At 38.4% G+C, this 25,705-nt stretch overlaps 1 protein-coding gene across 2 annotated transcripts; it reads left to right on the top strand.

Moving 5' to 3' along the window:
- Positions 1 to 3,233: 3,233 nt before the first annotated feature.
- Positions 3,234 to 24,785, top strand: foxp3b (forkhead box P3b). Of its 2 annotated transcripts, none has more exons than XM_056385243.1 (12): positions 3,234 to 3,307; positions 13,011 to 13,171; positions 14,867 to 14,957; positions 15,279 to 15,411; positions 17,954 to 18,046; positions 20,082 to 20,169; positions 21,274 to 21,348; positions 21,462 to 21,615; positions 22,058 to 22,134; positions 22,817 to 22,918; positions 23,979 to 24,100; positions 24,389 to 24,785. In XM_056385243.1, the coding sequence occupies exons 2-12, from the start codon at positions 13,013 to 13,015 to the stop codon at positions 24,444 to 24,446; spliced, it is 1,152 nt and encodes a 383-aa protein (XP_056241218.1). In that variant the 5' UTR covers positions 3,234 to 3,307; positions 13,011 to 13,012; the 3' UTR covers positions 24,447 to 24,785. The 2 variants fall into 2 exon arrangements, with proteins under 2 accessions (XP_056241218.1, XP_056241219.1); XM_056385244.1 differs by having other exon boundaries at positions 3,242 to 3,307; positions 13,008 to 13,171.
- Positions 24,786 to 25,705: the final 920 nt, after the last annotated feature.

The raw sequence follows: 25,705 nt of genomic DNA, 5'->3' as shown, positions 1-25,705 counted from the left end.
ACACACACACACGCTTCTTCTCACTTTTAATTTGTCCTCAGACTAAAGGGGTTTAAATAGTGTCATGTGGATAAGCTGTTGGCTTTGTGTGAGTAGTTATAAATAATAAATGGCCAAAAATATGTAAAGTAAAATGTAAAATCATCAGAACAGGGTGTCCTGGGTGAACAACCAGGGGCCCTGTCACTAACTCCTGTGATCCAGCAGCACAAAACACCCCATGCATCTAGATGTCACTGGTATTAAATACAAAAACCCACAAAACTTTACAGTGAAAAATGTGAGAAATCAATAGACAGTGATTGGTTTATTAGTCAATAATAATAATAATGGATGTTCAATGGATTAACATGAAGGTTGTTGTGGGTTGTGAAGCTAAAAAATTGATGTGTTCTCACAGACAAAGAGAAACCGTGAGATAATCCGGTGAAGGTGTAAATATAGCCACGTCCCAACAGTCTAACTGTCACACAGAGCTGCAGAGGAGGGACTAAGGTTTCAAATAGAAACAGGTCTGTAAAGAAGAACAGGTCTGTGGTGACTGAAGAGTCAGTCTGTTCAGGTCCATAAATCAGTGAAGCTTCTCACCACATTCACATCACAGCTGGAATTAACATAAAGAGGAAGATGAAAACGCTAGCGTGCTTTGAAATTCAGAATTCAGGACTTTCACTATAAAATGTCATTAGCAGCGGGAGACTCTGACCTCTAATGAAACAAATTCGACACCCACTCTGGGCTGAATCAGCTGAGTCAGCCCAGCACCTCAGTAAAGGAAGGAGTGAATCATGGCATATAGACAATATAGTTTTCACTCTGAATCACGCAAAGTGAGAAGCCACACATCATTTACAGTACACACAGAAGTCTCCCAGAATCTTGTCAGCAAGAATCACACAGAACTGTCACCTCATCATTGTGTGCTCAGGGATCAGAAAGTACATTGTCAGAGCTGTTCTCACACTATTACTGATATTCACACAAGAATATGGTTCTCACAGACACGCAGCACTGAGCTGCACGTGCTGACATGATGAACTGTTTCCAGCATCCAAATCACCTCTTTCTGACAACTGATCAAAACAAACAGAACATCGGAAGATTTAAAAGTGAGTGAGTGAATGAACGAGTCCTGACACTGCTGCCGTCTGTCTGTTTCAAATCTCCTACAGTGTCTTTGTGAAGAGCTACGAATTTAGAATGAGGACGGCAGAAATCTAAGTGTGTGGAACTCAACATGAATAGTCCTTTTTACAGAGATTCAGTTTCAGAGTCTGGCTGTTGTTCCTGCTCGTTATCTGTCACGCATGTAACAGAGCAACTGTTAATATTAACACATGTGCTGTCAATACAAGCCAAACTGTGAGCTGTGAAAAAGGCCTCAGTGGTTGTGATAGCTCAGTAAATACAGCAGTTTAGATGATTGGAGGATTTCAGAACCTGACTGGACACTGCTGGTTACATCAACTTACACCATCATAGGAGCAACCATGTCTCTTTGTCCTGCCAGTTTGTGTCTTGTAAGACATCAGTAAATATAATATATGTATAATATATAATTTATAATACATAATATCTGATATATTTCTTATAATATATGTATATGTATAATATATGTATATTTATATGTATATAAATCTATAAATATATATCTATATTTATAAATATATATATATATGTATAAATATATATCTATATTTATAAATATATATATATATATATATATATATATATAAATATACTATATATGAGGTTATATAAGTGTTTTAGATCCTAATGTAAATGTTCAATTGAATATTAAAAACAATGATAAACCAAAAATTAAAGACTAAATCAAAGTTTTGAAATAACACTTTCAACCTTGAAGTTTTTTTCTTGTATCATTTTTATCATGTTCCACTTTACAAATGCTGTCCAGTGTTTGTCCTGTTGATCTGCAACACACACACCATGTTGTTAACGAAATGTAAAGGCAGCTGAGAAGGATTCATGCTTATGATGTTTCTATTAATGGATTCTTCAGTTATTACAAAAGTCACATCTTTACTTTCAATATATTTTAAAGTAATTAATACATAGAGTTTATATTATATTAAATTATATCAAAATATATTGAATTATATTATATCATATTATATTATAAACCTAACCTCACTCTAACCTTAAACATGTCTACATCTTCAAATTGAATGATTTATGTTTAGATGCTTTTTGTCCCAATAACGACAAGTCAAGTCCTTGTATGGACACACAACACACACACACACACACACACACACACACACACACACACACACACACAGTACGTGAGTGTAATCTGTGTGTGTGTAATCTGATTACTAGAGAGTCCCTCTGTCCACATCTGAAAACAGTAGATTGTCCTGAGTGAGTGGGACAGTGTTTGTGAGATGGACCTAGAACAGGTATTTCCACCGTACTGTTGTCTGATGGATTGAACAGTTCAGACATGTGTTTGTGATGTTGGTGGACCAACCCTTTATATGAATGTGATCACAGGCAGTTTTGACCTGAGTCAGTTCATGTGAACAGAAGTGAATGTAAAGATACAACTTAATTAATGTCAGTGGTTCATTCAGATGAAGAGAATGCATCTTATTCTCATTAAATACATCCCTGATATTCACATTTAAAAAACCCTCTCTGAGCTGTGTGAAGGTCTCAGAGCGATAACGTGTTTATTCTCTTTGTACTTTCCAAGAGACACATCTGTTGAGGTTGCCACAGCCGTGTTTGTGTTAAATTTCTGGTTGTGTTGTGATTTGCTGAGCTCACAGGCTTCAGTTTTGCTCCGTCTCCAGATGCGTATAAATACTGAGTGGATGACTCGCAGCTCTGATGTCCCCTTCCTCTGAGACTGCCGTCAGGTGAGTGTGCATCTTTGTTGCTACCATCCAGCACCATAAACAAGCCTCTAAGATGGAAATATCTTCACATTTAGATTTAAATAAGTTTTTCTTTCAAACAACTGAACTTAAACTAAAGGTATAAATGCAAACTTTCTCATGGCATAGTCCAGATTTCACTGTGAAGTGCAGCAGCTCAATTCATTTCAATTCAATTTTATTTATATAGTGCCAATTTCATTATCTCAAGGCACTTTACAGTAGACTTTTTTTTGTTCCTTTTTTCTTTTGTTTCTTTTGTGTCTTCTTCAGACTGTGATCTGAAGTCAAAAACCATATTTCCTGTGGAATAACTCCCCTGAATCATTGCAGAGTGTCTCCGCTGAAGAACCTGAGAGAAGGAAGACAGAGGCAGGCAGCAGGTTCTGCACGCAGGTGATACGGTAAGAACAACATTCACTGTTTTGCATCAGAACTTCAAAACCCACCTGGGATCAGGATGGAGATCAGCTCAGACCACATGGAGAAGCCTGAGGATGAGTGTAGATTCAGAGAGGGTCAGAGAGGATCAGAGAGGGTTTTTCACGTCGTCAGTGTGGTCTGTCTGAAGTCAACGTATGTCCCAATATTTCAGTTCACGACTATATTTCACAAAACACACAACAACAGTGTGGAAAGCTTTGAGAGTAAAGAACACAACAACACTTTTGGATTATATTTAAACTTAACACACATCTTCATACACATGGAGGTTTTTAAAAACAATTCTAAAGTTGTAAATCTGTATGCTCAGTACAGTGGAGTTACATTTTCTATTTTTTATTCATCTGCAAAATATGTTTTAATAGAGGTGAAACACTTATCAAGGTTTTACAGTGGTATTTGATGACAGTTAGACACTGACACTGACCCCTGAAATCTGACTCATTGTGTCTGGGCATCATTATAAATCTACTCGTGTCAAAGTGAACTCTGACCATGTTTTATGGAACAACATGTTTGTGTTTAACATTTTTAAAAACCTCTGACTCTTCATTTTGAATGTCAGCTGTAATTTGCCAAAACATGTAAAAGACAGCCCCCTCCTGAGGGAGTAATGTCCGATCCTTTGACCTCTGACCTCTGACCTCTGACCCAGCATCAGCACCATCTGCAAATATTAAGTCCCATTTGTCCCTGATGCATCAAATTTCAAAGACTAATAAATGACACTGATCATGAGAATATGAGCAGTTCATAATATAGATTATATAATATTAATACAAGATGTATTTTTTCTGATTTAACTTTAATCTTTGTTTGTTTCTCATGGATTGTTGAATAATTCTGGATCGTAGACTTTGACGGTAGACTTTGTTTTAAGGGCCAGGAGCTGTAAATGTGAGGCGGTAGATGGACTGTGGACTGATTTTTTTTAATTATGTCCAGTCCCAGCCTTAACCTACGTATTAATTGTACAGTATCTGCACCTGTACATTTATAATCAGCTGACTCTCTGTCACTTGCTGTAGACGAAAATGATAATAAAATGCTGTCATTGTGATAATTGCATTATATACATTAAAACAAATGTAAACTCTTCAAAAGTCCATATTCTAATATAACAAATCAAACTAACACAATATATTTGACCAATATTTAATTAAAAACACTAATGTGTATATATACTATATATATCACACACACACACACACACACACACACACACACAGAATACAGGCTGATGTAATGTCAGTGGTTTGGTGAATTTTAGTGAGTTTTACTTCATCTACTAAAAATCTATGTTAACAAGCTTCTGGTTGTTCTACAGTGAAGGGAAATGTCAGATTAAGCACAGTTTCCATTCTGAAAGAAGAAGAGCTTCCATTTAAAAAGATGACTCATATGTCCCACCTTTCAGTATAAGCGGCTCTGGTGTTGATGTGGACCAGGACATCGGTCACATATATATATAGAGAGGTTTCTAGTGAAGTGTGTTATTGTGTAGCTTGTGTGTGTTGTTGTGAAGTTGCAGTTAAGGACGTTATAGACAGGACAGACCTCAGGAAGCTTCTGTAAGAGCTACAGCCATCTTCTCAGCAGAAATCAGGAAGTGGGGCTGTAGAGGAAAAAATCAGTCCAAACACTCGTCTTTCACCCAAAAACAACACTTCAAGTGTTTCCACAGTAACTTAGACAGTCTCTTTGGTCTCTTTTCTTTTTGTGTTATTTTAGTTCAGTATTATTCACTCCTCCAGCCACTAAACTGCATCTCACACATAAATGGGGGGAAATGTCTATATCTGGTCACATGCGTCAGGTATTTTTATCTGCTGGTAACAACAGTATACTGTCCTGGGAAACAAAACTGAGATGTTGTTCACATATTTTCCCCCAAACCACAGTTTCTTTTCCATGACTGTAGTGAATAGGTTCCCAGTGTTTACAAAAACAACATCATTTATTTCTCCTTTACAACAGTTACTCTGTTGTTCCCAAAAATCTGTCATTCCACCATAGCTACATGTTAGCATCTACATGTTAGCATCTACATGTTAGCATCAGAAGGAACCACTCAGCAGACTCATGCAGTGACCTTACACTGTCAATCACACAGCGTATCACAGTGTTACCTGTATCGCTCACAGCTACTGGCTGATCCAGTGTTTGGTTTGGTCAATGACAAAACTACTACGACACACTGCAATACTACAATATAGTACAACACACAATGTACTACAACACACTACAATTCTACAACACACTACGAAAGAATACAACACACGACAGTACGACACACTACAATACTACAATGTACTTCAACACACTGCAATACTACAACACACAATGTACTAAAACACACTATAATACTACACCACACAACATACTACAACACACTTAAACTTACTACGACATATCACAGTACTTAAACACACAATGTACTACAACAAACTACAAAACTACAACATACAGTGTACTACAACACAATACAATACTACAACAAACTACAACATACTAAGACACACTACAAAACTACAACACACAAGGTACTACAACACACTATAATACTACAAATACTACGACACACTACAACATACTACGACACGCTACAATACTACAACACAATACAGTACTAGAAAACACAATGTACTACAACGTACTACAATTTAACAACACACTACAATACAATAAGACACTACAACACACTACAAAATACTATGCCACACTAAAATACTACAACACACTCCAATAATACAACACACTACAATATATAAAAACACACTACGACACAGTACAATACTACAATACACAACATACTACAACACTGAACGACACACTACAGCACACTACAATACTGCAACACAGTACAACACACTACAATACTACAACACAGTACAACATACTATGACACACTACAATACTATGATAGACTATGGCACACTACAACACACAACATACTAAAACACACTGCAAAACTACAACACACTATGAAACACTATAACACATTACATTACTACAACACACAATGTACTTCAACACACTAAAATACTACAACATACAATGTACTACAACACACTACAATACTACAATACGCTACAATACTACAACACACTACAATACTATGATACACTATGACACACTACAACACACTACAACACAGTACAATACTACGACAAACTACAACATACTACAACGCACTACATTATACTACAACAAACTAAAGTAATACAACACAGGACAACATACTACGACACACTACGCAAGACTATAACACATTACATTACTGCAACACACAATGTACTTCAACACGCTACAATACTACAATACACTACAATACTACAACTCACTACAATACTACAACACAGTACAATACTACAACACACTACAATACTACAACACACTACAATACTACAACACAGTACAATACTACGACAAACTACAACATACTGCAACACACTACAATACTACAACGCACTACATTATATTACAACAAACTAAAGTACTGCAACACAGTAAAACATACTACGACACACTACAACACACCTCGCTCTGTTGCACACCTCTGGGCCTGCATTATGTTCCTGTATCAAGTGTAAACTAGGCCATGAAAACTTCATGTAAATCAAATGATGATTGTCACCCAAGGGTTACTTGCTGTTTTCAGCAGGTGGAGCAATGACTATGACTTCATATTAGTACGCAGATGTGTGAGACTGTAATCACACATGTGAAGTTTGATTGAAACATCAATATTTGCCGCAGCACCAGAGCCACGCGGTTCAACCAAAATAATTTTCACAGTGAAGATTCGACAACATATAATAGAATTATAACAACTTCCTGTTGTGAAATTCGCCACACCACCTTAAATGAAAACTCACAATCTTGAGAATCAAGCATCATCAAGTAATTTCTGACCAAGTTTGAATTGAGTGTGGTCAACTTGCTAAGAGGAGTATACTAAATTGTAAAACGTTCTATTTTGTATTGCCATTAGGTAATGCTATGAATATAACTGAATATTGGCATGCAGATGTGTTCAGGCTGGGACTCTTATCAAACATAAAGTTTGTGCCAGTTTGGACAATGCGTGCTTGATACTGTATACAACAACTTCCTTTTTCATTGCAAAACATCAAAAGTCGCCACGCTGCCATGGGCAGGCTGTTACACGAAAACTCACACTTTCAACAATAATTCATCATCAAAGACTTAAGCATTTGATAACCAAGGTTTTGGTGGGTGTGGTTAAGCCTCCTGGAGAAGTACAAACATGACATTTCCCGTTGCCACAAGGGGGTGCTATGATTATAAATGCATGTTGGTATGTAGATGTCCTCAGGCTGGGACTCTCACCAAACTGGAGTTCTGGACCGTTTGGATAATGTGTGCTTGAGTTAAGGACTTAACTTTTCATGGCTAAACATTGAAATTCCCTGCTCCACCACACTCCAACGAAAATTCAAAAGGTTCTCAATTTAACATCCCAAAGGGTTTAAGATTATACTGATCAAATATGATTCATTCACTAGGAGGAGTTCTTTAAAGTCTGTGACCCTTAAATTGCAAAAATGACAATTACATTCAAAATGGCGGCTTCCTCTTGGAACCTATCAGACTATGGTTGCTATGGCTTTTTCGTACGTCTTGGCATGTTTCATGTGCCTACTGCTTTTCATACATGTAGGTGAAATCAAGGGGATAGGAAGTGCTTCTTTGAAATTTTCTAAGGGGCACTATTGAGCCATTTTGCCACACCCATGTGTAAGACATCAGGCTTGATGTGTGTGCAAAGGTTCAAGAGTTTTTGAGCATGTTTAGGCTCAAAAAGGCGATTTACTAGCGATTTCCTAGCATCCAGAAAAATGATAAACACAATAGTTTCAATAGAGTCCTTGCACCATTTGGTGCTCAAGCCTTAAAAAACATAAGATTCAAGATTTTGTTCTTTATTTAATTCTCTCTCTCTCTCTCTCTCTCTCTCTATCTATCTATCTATCTATCTATGTATATGTATACATATATATATATATATATATATATATAATTATGTGTGTGTGAGTGTGTGTGTGTGTGTGTGTGTGTGTGTGTGTGTAGACAATGAGATGTGATGACAATTTCTCTTTCTGTTTGAATAATTAACCCCTGAACCTGACTGTTGGCTGATTTTAGATCAAAGACCTGAAAACAAAAGTCTCCTACACTTTGATTTCAGAGTATCGGTGTGATGTGATATGTAACTAATAAACCCACACTTGATAGTAGTTCCAGTATGAGGCATCTGCAACTTTCCACACTGTAATGTGGCTGACTACAAGATCCAAACAGGAAATACTTCCCTCACCATTTGTGGCCGACGGATGTTGACTCACAGAAATACCGACCAGATATCGACCATCACATCAGATCATTTGAGTGTTCAGTGTTGTGACTGAAGCTCTCCTGATTGTGTATAAGCAGACACACTGAGGCTTCTGCTAGGGGAGACAAAGTGAAGGAGGAAAGCCAAAATGAGAGATGACAGTGAGAAGCCACAAACATGAGTGCTCTCACTTTCCACTGAATTCCTGTTTCTGTGGGTGTGCATCTGCAGAACACATTTGGTATTGGCTTTCTGGTTTATTGTCTAGATGCACGCTTTAAAGCTTTAAAGAAATCTCTGATGTGACAGGGAGATAGCTGAAAGAAAGGGCCCCGTTCTCAGACTTCACACAATACGTTATTATGTACATCATGACAATAACTATCACCCGCTTCATAGAGAGATGTATCCTGTCATAAGCTTTCATAAGAGCCTCTGAAGACTTACACCCATCATGAATAAACAAGATTAAGCATCATAGCTGAATGCTTTTGAGAAAGATATCATGTCCTGGAAATATATCCAGGGGCTGTTTTAGACTAGGACAGTCATTAACACTAGAAAGTGAAAATGATCGAATGAATGAACCAACTGATCAACTGACAAACATAAAACGAGGAACAGAAGCTAAAGAAGCAAAATAATGTATATATTTATTTCATTGCTACACTCATTTCTCAATTTGATTAAAAATGTAAATATTAAAATATTAAAAATGCTTATTGCTTTCATTCACAAATACATTGATATTACACGTACTACTGAGAACGCGTGTGTTTTTACAGCACAACCTCTACTTGTACAGACTCCAGCACTGTTAAACTGTTTTCTGTTTATATTCAGACTCTCACAGCACTTGGTTCAGGTCAGGGAAAGATCCTGGTCTGGTTTATTACAGAAATAGTTCACACTGACTCAACATGATCAACAACATTATTTTTCACTCATTTTAACTAAGGTGCTCGTCTTGCACAGTGGCGAATCAGAGTCGGTTGGGGCCCTAAAAAATAGCCAGGGGCTCGCTCCAATCTGTGTTCATCAACATTATTTAATAAATAATCTGACACCAAATGAAAAATGTGCAAAATCAATTTTTCAAATTTTTATAAATTTTAATGTTTCACTGTTCCCCTTAGTCGAATTTTCAAAATATAACTATTAAGAATTTTGAAAACCTTGTAATTTTCAAATATAAATATAAAGCATGTGAAAAACAATGTAATGTCCAAAATATAAATATAAAGAATGTGGAAAACCATAGAATTTTCAAAATATAAAAATAAAGAACATGGAAAACCTTGTAATTTTCAAAATATAAATATAAAGAATGTGAAAAACCATGGAATTTCACAATATAGATATAAAGAATATGGAAAACCTTGTAATTTTCAAAATATAAATATAAAAAATAATGTGGAAAACCTTGCAACTTTCAAAATATAAGTTTAAATAATGTGGAATACACGAGCAAAACCAGAGACGAATGTATCAGAATGCTTAGTGTAGTTAGCATCTGTTTGTTTATCTTGTTTGTTAGCTTGTACCTGCCAGTGGCTGACATGGTGTTTGTTGATGTGCTAATGCTAACTTTCTTTCGTTGTACTGACAAGGTTTCAGTGACTGGTGAAAGAGCAGAGAGTATTAAGATGGTTAGAGGAGGAAACATCAGAGACTCAGCCACATGTTTGAGCCTCAGTCAGACCCAGACTCAGAGGAGGAGTCTGTTGAGACCAGAACCAGAGACTAGCAGACGGATCAGAACAGGCAGCATAGTTAGCATCATTTATTTCTTTATGTTGTTGATAGCTTGTAACTGGCAGTGGCACAGTGTTAGTGGTTGTGCTAATGCTAACTCTCTCTCTCTACTACTGAAGCACATTTTGCTGACAACACAAGTAAAATTGACTTTACTTGTGATGGAAATTTTACAGTGTGGTGCTGCTACTATTACTGTAAAGGCTCCAAATACTAATTAATAAACTTCAAACACATTTCTTCCCTTGGAGCTTCTTTATGAATGTTTCTATGCAGCGTTCCACCATGACTAACTGTCACCATCGGAATGCGACGTATTGTAACTGACATGAACTGGAGCTGACCAGTCTTTGTTGTTCGTGAAGGACTACAGACTTTTAAATACAAAGTGTGAGGTTCTCAACAGATGGAGCATCAAGTGATGAATGACAACTCTATGCAGTTGATAAAGAGACGACATAGTGAAGTACTACTCCAGGAAAGATAGCATCTGATCTGGAAATACAATCCAGGCATCTTCGACAAACACTAGTTCCAGTGGTTGCAGGTGAAACATTTCACCACGCTGCACAAAAGAAGAGCAAGTGTGTGTGTATATGTGTGTTTGTGTGGTTGTGTACGCGAGTCAGTGCACCTGCTGTGAAGAACCACAGCCTTTCTGTCAGAGGGCTTGGTACAGGAAAGCCTTCACATTTGGGGTGTGTGTAATTGTCAGATAACCACACAGCTCTGATGTTGTGTTCTAACTGCATCATGTGTGGAAGGCAACAGCCTCCAGCTGCTGCTCCCTGCAGGAGCAAGGTCATGTTCACAATGTAACACAGTCGTGTTGTCCAAAGTTAACAAGACTTAAACTGAGAAAACAACAACTTCTCACTTAATGTGTCGTGAGAACACAATACATAAAAAATGTCATAATTAGTGGGTGGAACATGTGCTCTTGAATTAATAAAGTGAGAAGAAACTACTGATTTGTGCTCCTAAATGAACTGATCTAGACTCAATAAGTTCATATGAATTAATCATTTGGGCACATGAATGAAAGAATATTTCCTTTTAATTACTAATATGTCCTTTAAATTAAATGTCTGTGTGAAAAAATTGAGAAAACCTAACATGACACAATAGGAGTCAGACAGTTGATGTGACAGCTCACTGTTGCGTTGCTTTATGCTACACAGTGGTGCATGTGCACCTAACTGACAGCAGCCTGAATGATAATAAGTGCAGGTCCTGTGATACCTGCTCTGCTCAGAATGTATGTTTTTTTTTGAAATATTATCTTTTTGTTGCATTGCCAGAATACAAACACACTCAGCACATCATACATAACAGCAATAGCCACACTCGCAATTAAAACTACAAAGTAGTGTTTCTTTGAAAAGAATAAAAGTGTATGTACATTGTACAATACCTATATATTTTCTATGGAAAATATTATCTGCAAAGTAACTAGTAATTAGTGGTGTCACATAGATGCAGTGGGGGACCAGGTGCGTACAGTAACATGAACAGAGGTATGAAATTGAAACTCCTCCAAACTTGCAGTTGTTGTCTTTTAAAGTTGTGAAGGTTGAAGCCTGTGAGTGTCTCACTGAGGGGACGTCATTCTCTGCACAGCTCTAGCACTTTAGATTTAGAAAAAGCAAAAAAACAAAAAAATAACAATATAGAAAGATACATGAGCAGGATTTAAACAGGCAAATGAAACAGAAATAAGCTGAATCAGAATAAAACAGGTTAAACAGTGGAATACAAATGACACTGCAGCTACAGTGGCGACTGTCTCTGACAAACAGGAAGCAGAGTAAAGATGTGAGAACTCAACTGATGTGATCCACTTCCCTGGTCTTACTGAGGACCAGCAGCAGTGTTGTGAACCTGATTTCTTCAGGTGACAGTGGCTCGCTGTAATTGTCTTAATGTGGATGATAAATTTTAGGTCTGAGTCCATGAGCACTCCAGCAGGCCTGGTTACTGGTCTTTAATGAGACTGAAGCTGCTCTCTGACTCTGAATCTGATTTACATGGAGACGTCTCATCAGTGACTGATCTGTTGAAGACGCCCACTCAGTGCTTGTATGGAACCATAGTCAACATCGTATAAATCTGTGTGTCATCCACATAGTTATGGTGAGATATTTTATTGTTTTACATCACTTGAGCTGAATAATTTAAGATGAGCTGACGGGGAATGTAGATGTTGAAAAGTCTCACAGGACGTCCCAGTCTGTGCTGATGGTGGATGGGAGGAGCGGTGTCAGTGGTGTGTTCAAACTGCTGACTGGAGAAAACAACTGTGTCTTATGATTGTACTTCAAACAGAGGTTAGATATGAGCCTGACATTGTTCGTGTGGAGATATTGTTTTCTAAAAGTGGATTAATAGCTGTAGTTTAAAAGAGAGAACTGAGCAATGCAATTAAAACATTTTAAATTCTTGATCTTTACAGCAGTAAGTGTTGCTCGTGTTCCTGTGGAAGTAAAAAAATTTGGCGACACAACCTTTAAGTCTCTACAGTAGAACAGTGAAGTCTCTTGTCACAGCAGGAATGCCACAGACGATCAGTGAGAGTGTGAGATGTGGACAGAACCAAACTCAACCACAGTGTGAGAAGATCAAACATCCTCCTCCTCCTCCTCCTCCTCCTCCTCCTCCTCCTCCGCGTCAGACCAGGGACATGGTATCACCACCTGCCTCAGGAAGTCAGGTACGCAGCAAATGACATCACAAAGCTAGGCTTGAACAAACTTTACCACTTCCTAAACACAGACAGACATGATATACTTTCCTGGGTTGAAGGTGGTGGTGGAAGAAGCGTTCAAATTCTCAGCTACACTCAGAGACTCATTATGTTGAATGGTCCCTTTAAAAGTGACTTATTATTATATAATGTATAGAATTCTAGTGGATTATTATTAATTAAAATTGACTGGTGTTTTTAATATTCACAGCATGTAATGATCTAGGTGGTCACTGCAGAACTACAGTGATTCTGTTGTATAATGTGTCATTTAAGATGCTGATCTGTTGCCTACAATAATCCAACTCTGCCAGTGTGATTCTAATGTGTTTCCAACACAAACCAATTTTTCTGAGAGGAAATGCACATTGTTTTCTACACATCATCAAATCATATTGTGTGTACAAAATGCTTTTTCTGCTCAGAATGACTGTGTATGTGTCTGCTTGGATTTGAAAGTTCAGTTTCATCAAATACTATTGTATGAAACAGGCGACCCTTTTCTTCACTAAAAAGCTCATGACATTTGGTATAAATTATCTACAGACAATGCAAAATATACAAAATCAATTAACTATTAACTATTATCTAGAGTCTTTATTCACATGCTGCCAAAACTGACACAGACCTTCTATAAAAGGTAGATATCAAGTCTTTCAAACGGTTTTTGGATCAGTCAAACAAAGAGTCCGCAGTGATATGCAGTAACCTGCTGTATTGTCTTGTATGCACATCATTTTCTATTTCATCTTATTTTTAAACAGATTTCACCAAAATATTTGACAGGACACTCCAGAAAAGCAGTTTGATGAGTGATGTTTTTTTCAGAATTGTATCTCAGTTAAATTGCTGTGTATTTTTTTAGGTTTGGTGACATCCCTCTCTCTGCCTTCTGCTGCTGAGGTTGATCTGGCTTCCAGGTTCAGGACCCAGTGGGCAGGGTTAGGGAGGGAATCGAAAAGTCCATTTAGAAACTTGAGAACAATAATGTGAACAGTCTTTCAGATATTTACCTGTAAATGTGTGATTTTAGTGAATGTTCTAACTTCAGATGAATTACTCCCATAGACCTCAAATTGTCAACCACACAGTCCCGGGTTCAACACTGGGGGGACTGTGTTGAACCTGGCAGGTGTGTTGCAAAATCCAGCCACTATTCAGGCACATGTAATGACACTTATTGACCTCAAAGTGGTGCTGTGATAATCAAGTTTATGTTCTTACAGTTAACTTAAAAACAGTTTGGCCTAGAATTAAAATAATTTCATAATTTGAATCTGTCAATACATCTTCATCTGGTCCTCATCTGTAACATCTGCTTGGATTATTTCCACTATATTCTCTGATTGTTTTGGATCCTCTGATACATCTATACTGGCTATGCTAAATTTGTTATCTTTGTACTTTTCCAACAGCAGGAATTCTGTTTTAATTTTGGAACATTGGTCAATGAAACACAAACAGAGCAGAAAAGGTAGCCTTACAATGATTAAATCTAATGAACAACTGGTATTCACCAGACTGAAACAAGTCATTTATGAAAGTTTGTTTAGTTAAGAGAGGTGAATCATTCTTTTTAATAAAAAAACATGTTCTGAGGCCTTCATTTTTATTTGACACATCATCCACAGGCTGTAGTTAACATGGTGTCTTTCCTCCCAGTGTTGGAGCAGTATGGAAGACATAAGGCAGAAGCAAGAGAGACCGTCAGTGCTGCGTCAAGTTTCCCAAACAGCTTCCAGACAACACCACGGTATGCAGACACCTCAGCTCCACATGAGCAATATCTTTTACTCTACATCACAGTCATTTTATATGTTCTGACTTTTTTAGGTTTGATTCTGTATTTTTTCTAGTTTGCACAAAGGTAGCTTAATGTAAAGTAAGCAACTTTAGAAACAGCCATTCTTGCATTGAGGCTTGGTGATATTTCAATTTCTTACCTGAGTAAATGAACTGAATGGGATTTAATGCCATTTGCTACCTAAATGCAGTAGAGCATCAGCAGTGGCAGCAGAATTTGTTGCATATATTTCCAACAGGTCAAAAGTAAACTAATGCTTTCTTTCTCTAGAGGTGGATGCAGGCCGTCTTTCCCAGTCCTCTCTGCCACAGATGAGCTCCTCTCTCATGCAAAGCCTTCACTTGCTCCCTTTGAGGGGAGACGGTCCAAAGCAGAGCTCCATCGAGGCCAGGCTCCATGATCGGTGACTGTCACAATGATCTTGATAGATAGATAGATAGATAGTTAGATAGATAGATAGATAGATAGATAGATAGATAGATAGATAGATAGATAGATAGATAGATAGATAGATAGATAGATAGATAGATAGATAGATAGATAGATAGATAGATAGATAGATAGATAGATAGATAGATACTTTATTTATCCCTTATGGGAAATTCATGAATTGAATGATAAATGATAAATTATGCAAATTAATGAGTTGGCTAAAAAGTATGTATCTGCATACTGGATTTAAGATTCCTTTATTTGGATCAGTGGGGAATCTGGGATTTCCATGTAAAGAATTGGTGCAGCAGAGATTCAAATAGTGTCAGGTTTGGTGACCAAGGTGGATCGAGGTGGTTCTGTGGCACTAGAGTCATGTAACTGTGCTCTGAAAATGGTTTATTGTAACTGCCCATGGTGAAAGAGATGAGAATAAGAGGGAATGTTCAGTTCACAGGTGGATTGGTCCCCAGCAGAAATGTGACACTAAGTGCTCAATTTACTGGCCAGTCTACAGTACATTCTAACAATCATCTATGGTCATGAGGTTTGGGTAGTTACCAAAAACATTAGGTCACAGTGTCAGTTGAAGTGCACTTGGATGCTTCCCTGTCCAATTTATAGGAGACCCCATGGCAGACCCAGAATGTATTGGACAGATTACATACCTCTCTGGCCTGGGAACATAAGGTCAGCCAAGAAGACCTGGAAAACGTGACTATAGGGAGGTGGACACATGGGCTACCTTGCTAAGCTTGCTGCCACTTCAACTAAGACCCAGATAAGATGGGGGATGTGAATCCTCCATTTCCTCCTCCTCCGTGATGCCAAGATGCTCCAATACTACACAACTTCTCTCCAGTGTGTTCTGAGTCTCCTCCCAGTCTCACGTCATGAATCAGCATGGTTTGCTGGTTAAATGTGCAGACTCAACTGGCTTCTTTTAACTAGAGGGAACAGTGGTTCTACTCCAATCTCCTCCTGGATATATAGGCTCCTTACCTTGTCCCTAAAGCTACAAGTCCTCTGAAAAGGTCCTTTGTCACTGTTGTGCACAATGACCCATTTGGGCCCTTTCTGATCTGGCCCCCTTAATGGCCTCCAAAATGACACATGACAATTTTCTGATCTGCCAGCTCTGTGGTTAAAGGCAAGACTTGTGTTACCATTCCGTGGCTCTGGGTTGAAACATTTCTAAGTTTATTATTCTGTGTTTATAGTTTTTTGTCTGGCTGTGGTGGTTTAGTTAGTCTTTTACCTTTTTTCTGTAATTAGCTCAATAGACATCTCCTAAAATCGCACAAGATATAAATACATTTACTCAAGTATTGTACATATTTGTACAAGTACAATTTTACTTACTTGTACTACTTTATATATCCACTCCTAAATATTTGACTTTTCTACTCGATTACATTTACTTGACCACTTTAGTTACTAGTTAGTTTTAAGATAAAGATTTTACACTGTGGATAATATAACGAGCACGTTTTTTTGTCAGTGCACATATGTTCACATCCTTCTCAATGTTAAGTTATGCTTTAAGAATGTGTGCCGCTTCCCCGGAGAAATTGGTGCATCTACCTGAAAGCTTTTTAATTGGATTCCACTCAATGACCAAACAGATTCTCATTTCTCCCACTTTTATTTTGGAAGGTTCAGCAATTTAGTTTGATAGTTCAGTTACATCATTCCATTAATTCCATAAGTTCCATCAGTCGTTTTTAGCCAATATTTCCTGTGACAAGAAACAATGCAGTTGCACATGTGCTGAAACATAAGTTGAGGTGTTGGAATAAACGGCAAACTTTCCCACTCCACCTGTGACCTTCTCCACTACACATATGTAAACTAATTACACACATTGTGCCAGCTTATCTGCAAAAATCCAGATTTATCATCACGCTGTTTCTCGTTTCTGTCCAGCATTTTGTCTCAGCACTGCCATGTGTGTACCATGTTCTCAGAGTAATACAGTCCATAATGTGGCCAGTGTTTGTAATAACACTATTTTGACTTTTTACTTTAACAATCTACCTGGTGATGTAGACCTGCTGGTGAGGTAGACCTGCTGGTGAGGTAGATCTGCTGGTGAATTAGATTTACTGGTGAGGTAGACCTGCTGGCGAGGTAGATCTACAGGTGAGGTAGAGCTACTGGTGATGTAGGTCTACCTTGTGATGTAGACCTGACGGTGAGGTAGACCTGCTGGTGAGGTAGACCTGCTGGTGAGGTAGACCTGCTGGTGAGGTAGACCTGCTGGTGAGGTAGACCTGCTGGTGAGGTAGATCTGCTGGTGAATTAGATTTACTGGTGAGGTAGAGCTACTGGTGATGTAGGTCTACCTGGTGATGTGGATCTGGGTGATGTAGATCTGAGTGATGTAGATCAGCCTGGTGAGGTAGGCCTGCTGGTGAAGTAGATCTGCCTGGTGAGGTAGATCAACCTGGTGAGGTATATGTACCTGGTGAGGTCCATCTACCTCTACATCAAGACATTTCTGTTCCCTCCAGCATCCCTGAGGAGACCAGTGCTCTGTTCGTGAGTGGCATCTGCCGCTGGCCTGGCTGTGATACAGTGTCTAAAGATTTCCCCAGCTTCTTAAAGTAAGTAGATCACTGAACAGTACTGGACCGCATTCACTTAATCACTCATCATCAAAGTGTTGCAGCACAGATTACTAAGGAACCACTTTTACCTTGAGATGAATGATCCAATATTAACCTAATAATTATTATTTACCTCTGTAAAGGAATTGTTGGGTCTCTGTAAATAATATTATAAAGAGACAGTCTAGACCTACTCTATTTGAAAAGTACCTTGAGATAATTTCTTGTGAATTGGTGCTATACAAATAAAGATTTACTTGACTCAACTAAAGGAACAATTTCAGGATATATGCTTTTCCTTCTAAACCAGAGTCAAATGAGCAGACGACAGTACTGAGTGCAAAGCTCAGTGCAGGCAGTGGTGGAAAGTAAATCATTTACTCTAAGTACTGTACTTAAGTACAATTTTGAGGTACTTGGACTTTAAGTTTTTCCACTTTGAAAATTTGAAAAAAAAAAAAAATGAATCAGTCAAATTCATATTTAATTTTGTTCATTGTGAGTTTTGTCTCTCTTCTGAAAAATGAATCAGACTCAGATGCAAGTGCAGCAAGGTATAGAGAGTCTGTGACCACGACAACAAAAAGAGCAAAAAGAGAGAAAGAGAGAACAACAAAAACAACAGCAGCTAAATAGCAAGCTACAATATACTATTATATACTACATTGAATATCCCAGAGAATCGTGCAGTAAAAGTCGACATGAAGCAACAGATTTCCTCAGTTAGCATCATCATCATAAGAACAGTTGTCTAACTAACTACTAAAGACACAGCATCAAGACCAAACCAAGCTGCTGCAATAATCAAAAAACCTCGTGACACAATTAAATGAAATAGTGTTCCTGCCAATATGAAGTTCATTCTGTCTGAACGTGACACCAAACTCTTACAGAACGACCTCCGCATCAATTCCAATATGACGATTGATGTTCATCAGTGCTCCACATCTGCAGTGTCAGCACCAAACTCCTTTATCCCCTGCTCTCCTCTTCAATCTAGACTCATAACGTTAGTGAGTGGATGCAGCTAAAAAAATAAGACCGGTTCATATTTTCTATGACTGGATAAACAGGGATATAACCTTAAAACTAGTCTGAGTGAAGGAGGCAGACAACCACAAGAAGGTGATTCTAGTTTTTCAAATGTATTGAAAAGTAAAAACTGATATTTCACATTGACATAAGTATTCAGACACTCTATTATGACTCTTTAAATGTAGCTTGGGTTCCTCCATTTCTCTGGATCATCTCTCAGATATATCTACACCTTGACTGGAGTCTGCCTGTGGTAAACTCAGCTGACTGGGACATGATAGGACTCTGAGAATGAGGGAAACCAGATTCTTTGGTCTGATAAAACCAGGACTGAACTGTTTGGTCTCAATTCTAATAGTCTAGAGGAAATATTAGAAAATATTAGAACTGGTCCTTCTGGAAGTTTCTCCCCGGCTTTTAACATAAAACTGCAACATAAAAACATGTGAAGACTTTCTGAATGAACTGTAGACTCATCATTTTTTAAACTTTAAACTTTTATGTGTGAGATATTCAAATGTGTGGGAATAATTGTGGGAAATGTACAGCAATTCATTTATTTATAATGTACTAATATATAAATCAGGGGGAAAAAATTGGAGGGAGGTGGAAACAAATTTCTACAGTTTGTATTATTATTATTATTATTATCATTATTATTATTATTATTATCATTATTATTATTATTATTGTTGTTGTTGTTGTTGTTTTTTATTATTATTGTTAGGATCAAACAGAAACTGTGGGCCTGATGGGCTGTTGCTGCAGTCACTGAGGATCTCTCTCAGTCAATCAGTTTTTCTGAGCAGGAGTAAAAGAGTGTTTATCTTTCACTTGAGTATAAATACCGAAGCATTGTTTCAGAGGGGACCTGTGTCCTGTGAGCAGTTGGGAGCAAAGTGAAAAACATCTGACATGGCAGATATCTGGTCGGGATCAGGATCAAGGCTGTTGATCTGTTATTGCCTGTATAACTTTGTCCTTTTTTGTTTTGTAGGCATCTCCACTCTGAACACAGTCATGGTGACAGGAGCATTGCTCAGTGGAGGGTCCAGCAGGACATTGTTCAGTGCATGGAGAGTCAGGTGGGAATCAGAAAGACCTGGAAGGTCTTCAACCACACTGTAAAGGTCATGTTAGTGTGACTTCAGCTCGACCTCCTAAACTGTTTCATCATGTCAGTGGTACAGGAAGTGACACCCCCCCCCCCCCCTCCCCAGTGCAGTTTCTTTAATGCAGGGTTGTATTTAGTCTGAATTCCAAATGAATACAAATAGAGAAATGACAGGAGCAGCACTGACTGCTGTGTTTATACAGATTTGTGTAGTTTATACAATTCAAAATAATGTGTGATGATGTTTATTCATGTAACTACTCTGCATTAGTGACTGCAGTAAATACTGTTTGTCAGGGTGTGAAGGTCAGCATGGTGGCTGGTGGTTAGCTCATCCTGCCTCATACTAAGATTTAGTTGCCTGACTTTAACCATAACTACGTATCTATACCAGATAGCTGCTACATGGAAGAAATGCTCAAATATAAACAGGCCCTGAGCATTTTACATGTCACAGAAAAATTTTAACAATACATGAGGTCAGGGGTTGAGGTGTGCTGGCCTTTCTCTTTAGCTTTGTACTGAAATGCAGAGTATGTGACTTTTTCTGCCATTTCAGGACTCAACAATTACAAAAGACAGGATTCCTCCAGTGTCAGTTGTTCAGGGTTTGTTTTGTTTTTTTACCAGGAGCTGAATTATCCACTGAGGTCTGACCAGATGGTTATAACCAGTAACACTGAATAAAGCAGTTTCAATTAAAAATCAGTGTTTCTCTAATAACTTAAGATCCAGTCGTTCGATGACTAAAATCACCTGGTTTAAATATACAGTTAAAAACCAAGATCCAAGATGTTAACAGTGTGTGGTAAACTTCTGGTAGACAAACACAACACTGACACGTGTAGAGGGGATAGTAACATTTGGGATAGACATTTTAATGTACATGCACCGCTCTAGAGATCCATTTGAACATCTCACTCCCAGACAGGAAGTGAATTCTGTCTGACTGAAGATAATCTGGGCAGCATTATTTTAGGGCACAGACCCCATCAGGTGAACCTCCCCCTAAGGACTAAGGACTAACAAACGAGTCGTGAGATCGCAGCTTTTAAATTCACGTCTCTTTTTTCAGCTCATCCTGGAAAAACAGAAACTCATTGCAATGCAACTTCACCTCCACCTGTCTCAGCACAAACACATTGATCTGGTATGTCTCTGCTCTCACTTTTTCTCTCAGCTTGATTAAATCATATAGCGTTTCAGATTTAAAGAAAGCAAATGAAACTGTGGGGTTAAGGACCACCTCATCATTGTGTGCAGAAAGCTGTTTCCCAGTGGCCATACAGCCTTCCTCTGTTCCTGCCACAGCCTCAGGTGTCAGATGGAGACAGAGTGCAGCAATGGTGCATTAGACATGCGGAGGAGTTGTCCCAGCATGGCTACACAGCTCCTTCTTCTGCCAACCTTCTGCCAGGTAACACAAAATATTAGAGCAACAACACAATCAACTCCACTCTCTGTGTGAAGGCACCTGCTGACTTTAGTGTTTAACTTAACTGAATTACGTAATCATATCAGGTCATTAATTAGTCATCACATTAATTGATTCATTTCACTCATTAAGCTTCATCCAACCTCAAAGCTGCACCGAAAGGTGACATTTTCAATAGATGAAAAATGACAAATAGAAACTATTAGATTACAGAGAAAAGGTTTTTATTAAAACCAGTAATTTTATCAGTTTTATGATAATTTGTCATCTCAGTGTTTACACTGGAACTGCTCATCTGTGATCTGATGTTTATACAAATGAACATTTTGCTGCTTCTCGTGAACATTTGATCACACCAACTGCCACACTGTGGCAGAGGATCAGCTGAGTCCTGTGTGTTTGATGAAATGCTATTGTTGTACAGATTTGGTCCCCAGCATCGAGTGTTACAAATACAACAACATCAGGCCTCCGTACACCTACGCCTACTTGATCAGATGGGTGAGTCTCATTTAGAGGTGGCTTATATAAGATCCATCCACTTATCTGCAAAGATGGTCTGTTATGATTCTTGTAGTTTGACAATCAATTATTGTGTGTGTGTGTGTGTGTGTGTGGGTGTGTGTGTATGTGTGTGTGTGTGTGTGTGTGTGTGTGTGTGTGTGTGTGCGTGTGCGTGTGCGTGTGTGTGTGTGTGTGTGTGTGTGTGTGTTTGTGTGTGTGTGTGTGTGTGTGTGTGTGTGTGTGTCTGTGTGTGTGTGTGTGTGTGTTGTTTTCTGACTTATTGTCTGACTTGTTTTCTGATTTGTCGTGGACTTGCAGTCTGACATATCTGACTTGTTTTCTGACTTCTCTGACTTGTGGTCTGACTTGTTTTCTAACTTGTCCTACTTGTTGTCTTAATTGTTATCTGACTTGTGGTCTGATGTGTCAGATTTGTTTTCTGACTTGTTCTCTGACTTGTTGTCTGACTTGTGGTGTAACATTTTTCTGACTTGTTTTCTCCTGACTTGTTCTCTGACTTACTGTCTGACTTATTGTCTGCTTTGTTGTCTGACTTGCTGTCTCACTTGTTGCCTGACTTGTCTGACTTTTTTTCTGACTTGTCTGACTTGTGGTGTGACTTTTTTTCTGACTTGCTTTCTGACTTGTTTGACCTTTTTTCTTGTTGACTTGTTGACAGTCTATCTTGGAGTCTCCAGACAAACAGCGCACTCTGAATGAGATTTACACCTGGTTTACCACCATGTTCTTCTACTTCAGACACAACACTGCCACCTGGAAGGTTTGACTTACCTCAAATACACATTCACTCTGATTCCTGATGAAAAAATATGTATTACACTGCTGGAGAATTATGACTAAATCATCTACAATATGAACACTGTACATGTGACACATGTTCTCTTAAACACATTGGAACTATGACAGAAACAGTTCACTGTACATTAAGTCCATTTTATTTGCTTATGTTAACATCTTAAACTGCATCATGTTCACGTTTGGTGAAATGTTAGTCAGCATCGTTGCTTTGACTTTGTTGACTTTGTGGACAGTCGTGCTGATTGAAGGACAGTTGTTCTGCAGAGGACAATATGGAGGAAGGGATTCTGTGTAGCACTCATTGATGGCTGTAAGAGAAACAACTGATCAATCACAGCTTTGTAGATACGGATGAAGAATGAAGTTGTAATCATGCTACATAGATAGTTAGCTAGTTAGCTATACCTGTTGTATCTCCAGCCATTAGAAATAGCAGCAGGAAAATGGAGATGAGCACATATGCGATGTTTGCAGCTGTACAGGTTGTTGTATATCCATTTACATAAATAACAACACGAACAATCGACCACTGCTGCCACAGCTTCTGTCTCCACCAAAAATGTTGGGAATGATACATAATTTGCTGTTGATTGGACAAAACAAAACAAAACTCATCCAACATGAATGGGTCAGACTGAAGGAGTTAAGGGAAACAAAGTGGCACTCACTGATTATTAGGCTCTCACTACAGAGAGGTGAGTGCTGATCAGCTGAAGGGTTAGAATGGATGGTAGATGTGGGAAAAACTCCTTGTTAATGATTTGCAAGCATTAACATTACCTGACAACTCACTTTCTGTGTGTGTGTGAGACAGGACAGAAACTGGTCATCAGAGTATCTCCCATGTGACTTAAACGCTCTTACACGCCATTGTCCTGTCGCCTAGTAATGTATTTAAATGATGGTCATATTACAGACAATTTAACATACCAAAAACAACAACGAAAAAAAGTAATGTGGTTTCTATCAGAAGAGAACACCTTTTACCTTCTATGACAACAGAACTTTCCTCTCCTACCCAGAATGCAGTGCGTCACAACCTCAGCCTACACAAGTGCTTTGTACGAGTGGAGGGAGGAAAGGGAGCTGTGTGGACAGTGGATGAAACCGAGTACCAGAGGAGGAAAGGACAGAAGTATCACAGGTACAAACATCCTCACAACAAACACTAGGAAGGTTTGAATGTGGATCAGGTCTGTTCCTTCAGCCAAAGGAAAGGAGAGGAGGAAGTAGAAAGTGAATGAGGGGATAAAGAAGGAAAGGAGGAGGTATAACAGAGATAAAGAAGAAATTTGAAATTCAGTTCCATTTTAGATTTAGCACACTATAATTCAGTATCAAATATCTGTTGATAAAAATAAAGAGTGAAGTGAGAGTACAGTCAGTGTGTGTGTGTGTGTTTGCCTGTCACACGAACTGTGTGTGTTTTCAGGGACTGTCCTGTCAAGTGGCTCACATCCTACTCCCATCACTGTCCAGAGGATCACTGAACACCAGCAGGGGGCAGCACTGAGTTGCTGGATCATATCCATGTGAAGTGCTAATGAAGAACTGAAAACATTTGTTGACATTTGTATTTTCTGTTATTTTCAAATGGCTTGTTAAACGTGGTTGTGCTGTTTGTTACATAAATGTGTTTTTTTCACATTCCTGAGTTTTAATTAAAGTTAAGTGTAAAATAAATTAAACCAACATTTGTGGCTGTCCTGTCTTCTGCCTGATTTTACCCATTCATGAACTGGTAGCTCCATTCAGTCAGTAGGTCACAGGTCAAACACGTCATCCCACAGAAACCCTCTTCCTGCTGAACAGAGAACATCTTCCTACACTTTGTTAGATCTATGACGTTGACTTTCACAATAACAAAGTGAAAATTGGTCGTTAACATCCTAAACTCTTTCCCTCTCCCACACAACAATAATCTATGTAAGAAGTTTAAATGTCACTGTATATTATTGCCGCACAGTATTGTCACGTGATCAGTGAGAGACAGAGACAGTGACACAAAAAATACAGATGTCTTTAAAGTATCAGTCTGGTGATATTCTATATTAGATAGATAGATAGATAGATAGATAGATAGATAGATAGATAGATAGATAGATAGATAGATAGATAGATAGATAGATAGTAATAATAATAATGACAATTAATAATTAAAAAAAATAATTAAATGAGTCCACTTCCTTTGGAAGATTGGATGATTGGTGTTGTCCAACATGACCTCCATCTTACATTGCATGCATCTCTCCACAACAGTCCTGAGTGAGTCCAGGCTCCTGCCAAGCACAGACCCAGCCTTTTTTACTAGCTTGTTTTTACACTGGCCACCACTGACTGATAAAACAAGTGCAGCATTTCACTGCAGACGTCAAAGGACCTGAGCTTCCTGAGGACAAAGAGCCGGCTCCGCCCCTTCAGGTAGATGGCATCCGTGTTCAGGGACCAGTCCAGTTTACTGTCCAGGTGCACACCTAGGTATTTATAAGTGTGCACCACCTCAATGTCCTTCCCTCTAATGTTGACTGGCTGAAGGGTGGACCTAGACTTCCGAAAGTCCACGACCATCTCCTTGGTCTTGGAGGTGTTCAGAAGGAGGCAGTTCTTGTCGCTCCATTCACTGAAGGCCATCGTCAGATCCCTGTACTCCTGGGCAGTTACCCAGCCTGACGTACTGTGGTCATCTTGTCAAGTAATCCATAATGTTTTTATATATATATATATATATATATATATATATCTGATAATT

The sequence above is a fragment of the Seriola aureovittata genome, chromosome 9 (genome assembly GCF_021018895.1).
Source record: "Seriola aureovittata isolate HTS-2021-v1 ecotype China chromosome 9, ASM2101889v1, whole genome shotgun sequence".
NCBI classification, from domain to species: Eukaryota; Metazoa; Chordata; class Actinopteri; order Carangiformes; family Carangidae; genus Seriola; species Seriola aureovittata.
Note: the sequence above shows the minus strand (reverse complement) of the source record. Positions and strands in the feature narration are given on the sequence as shown.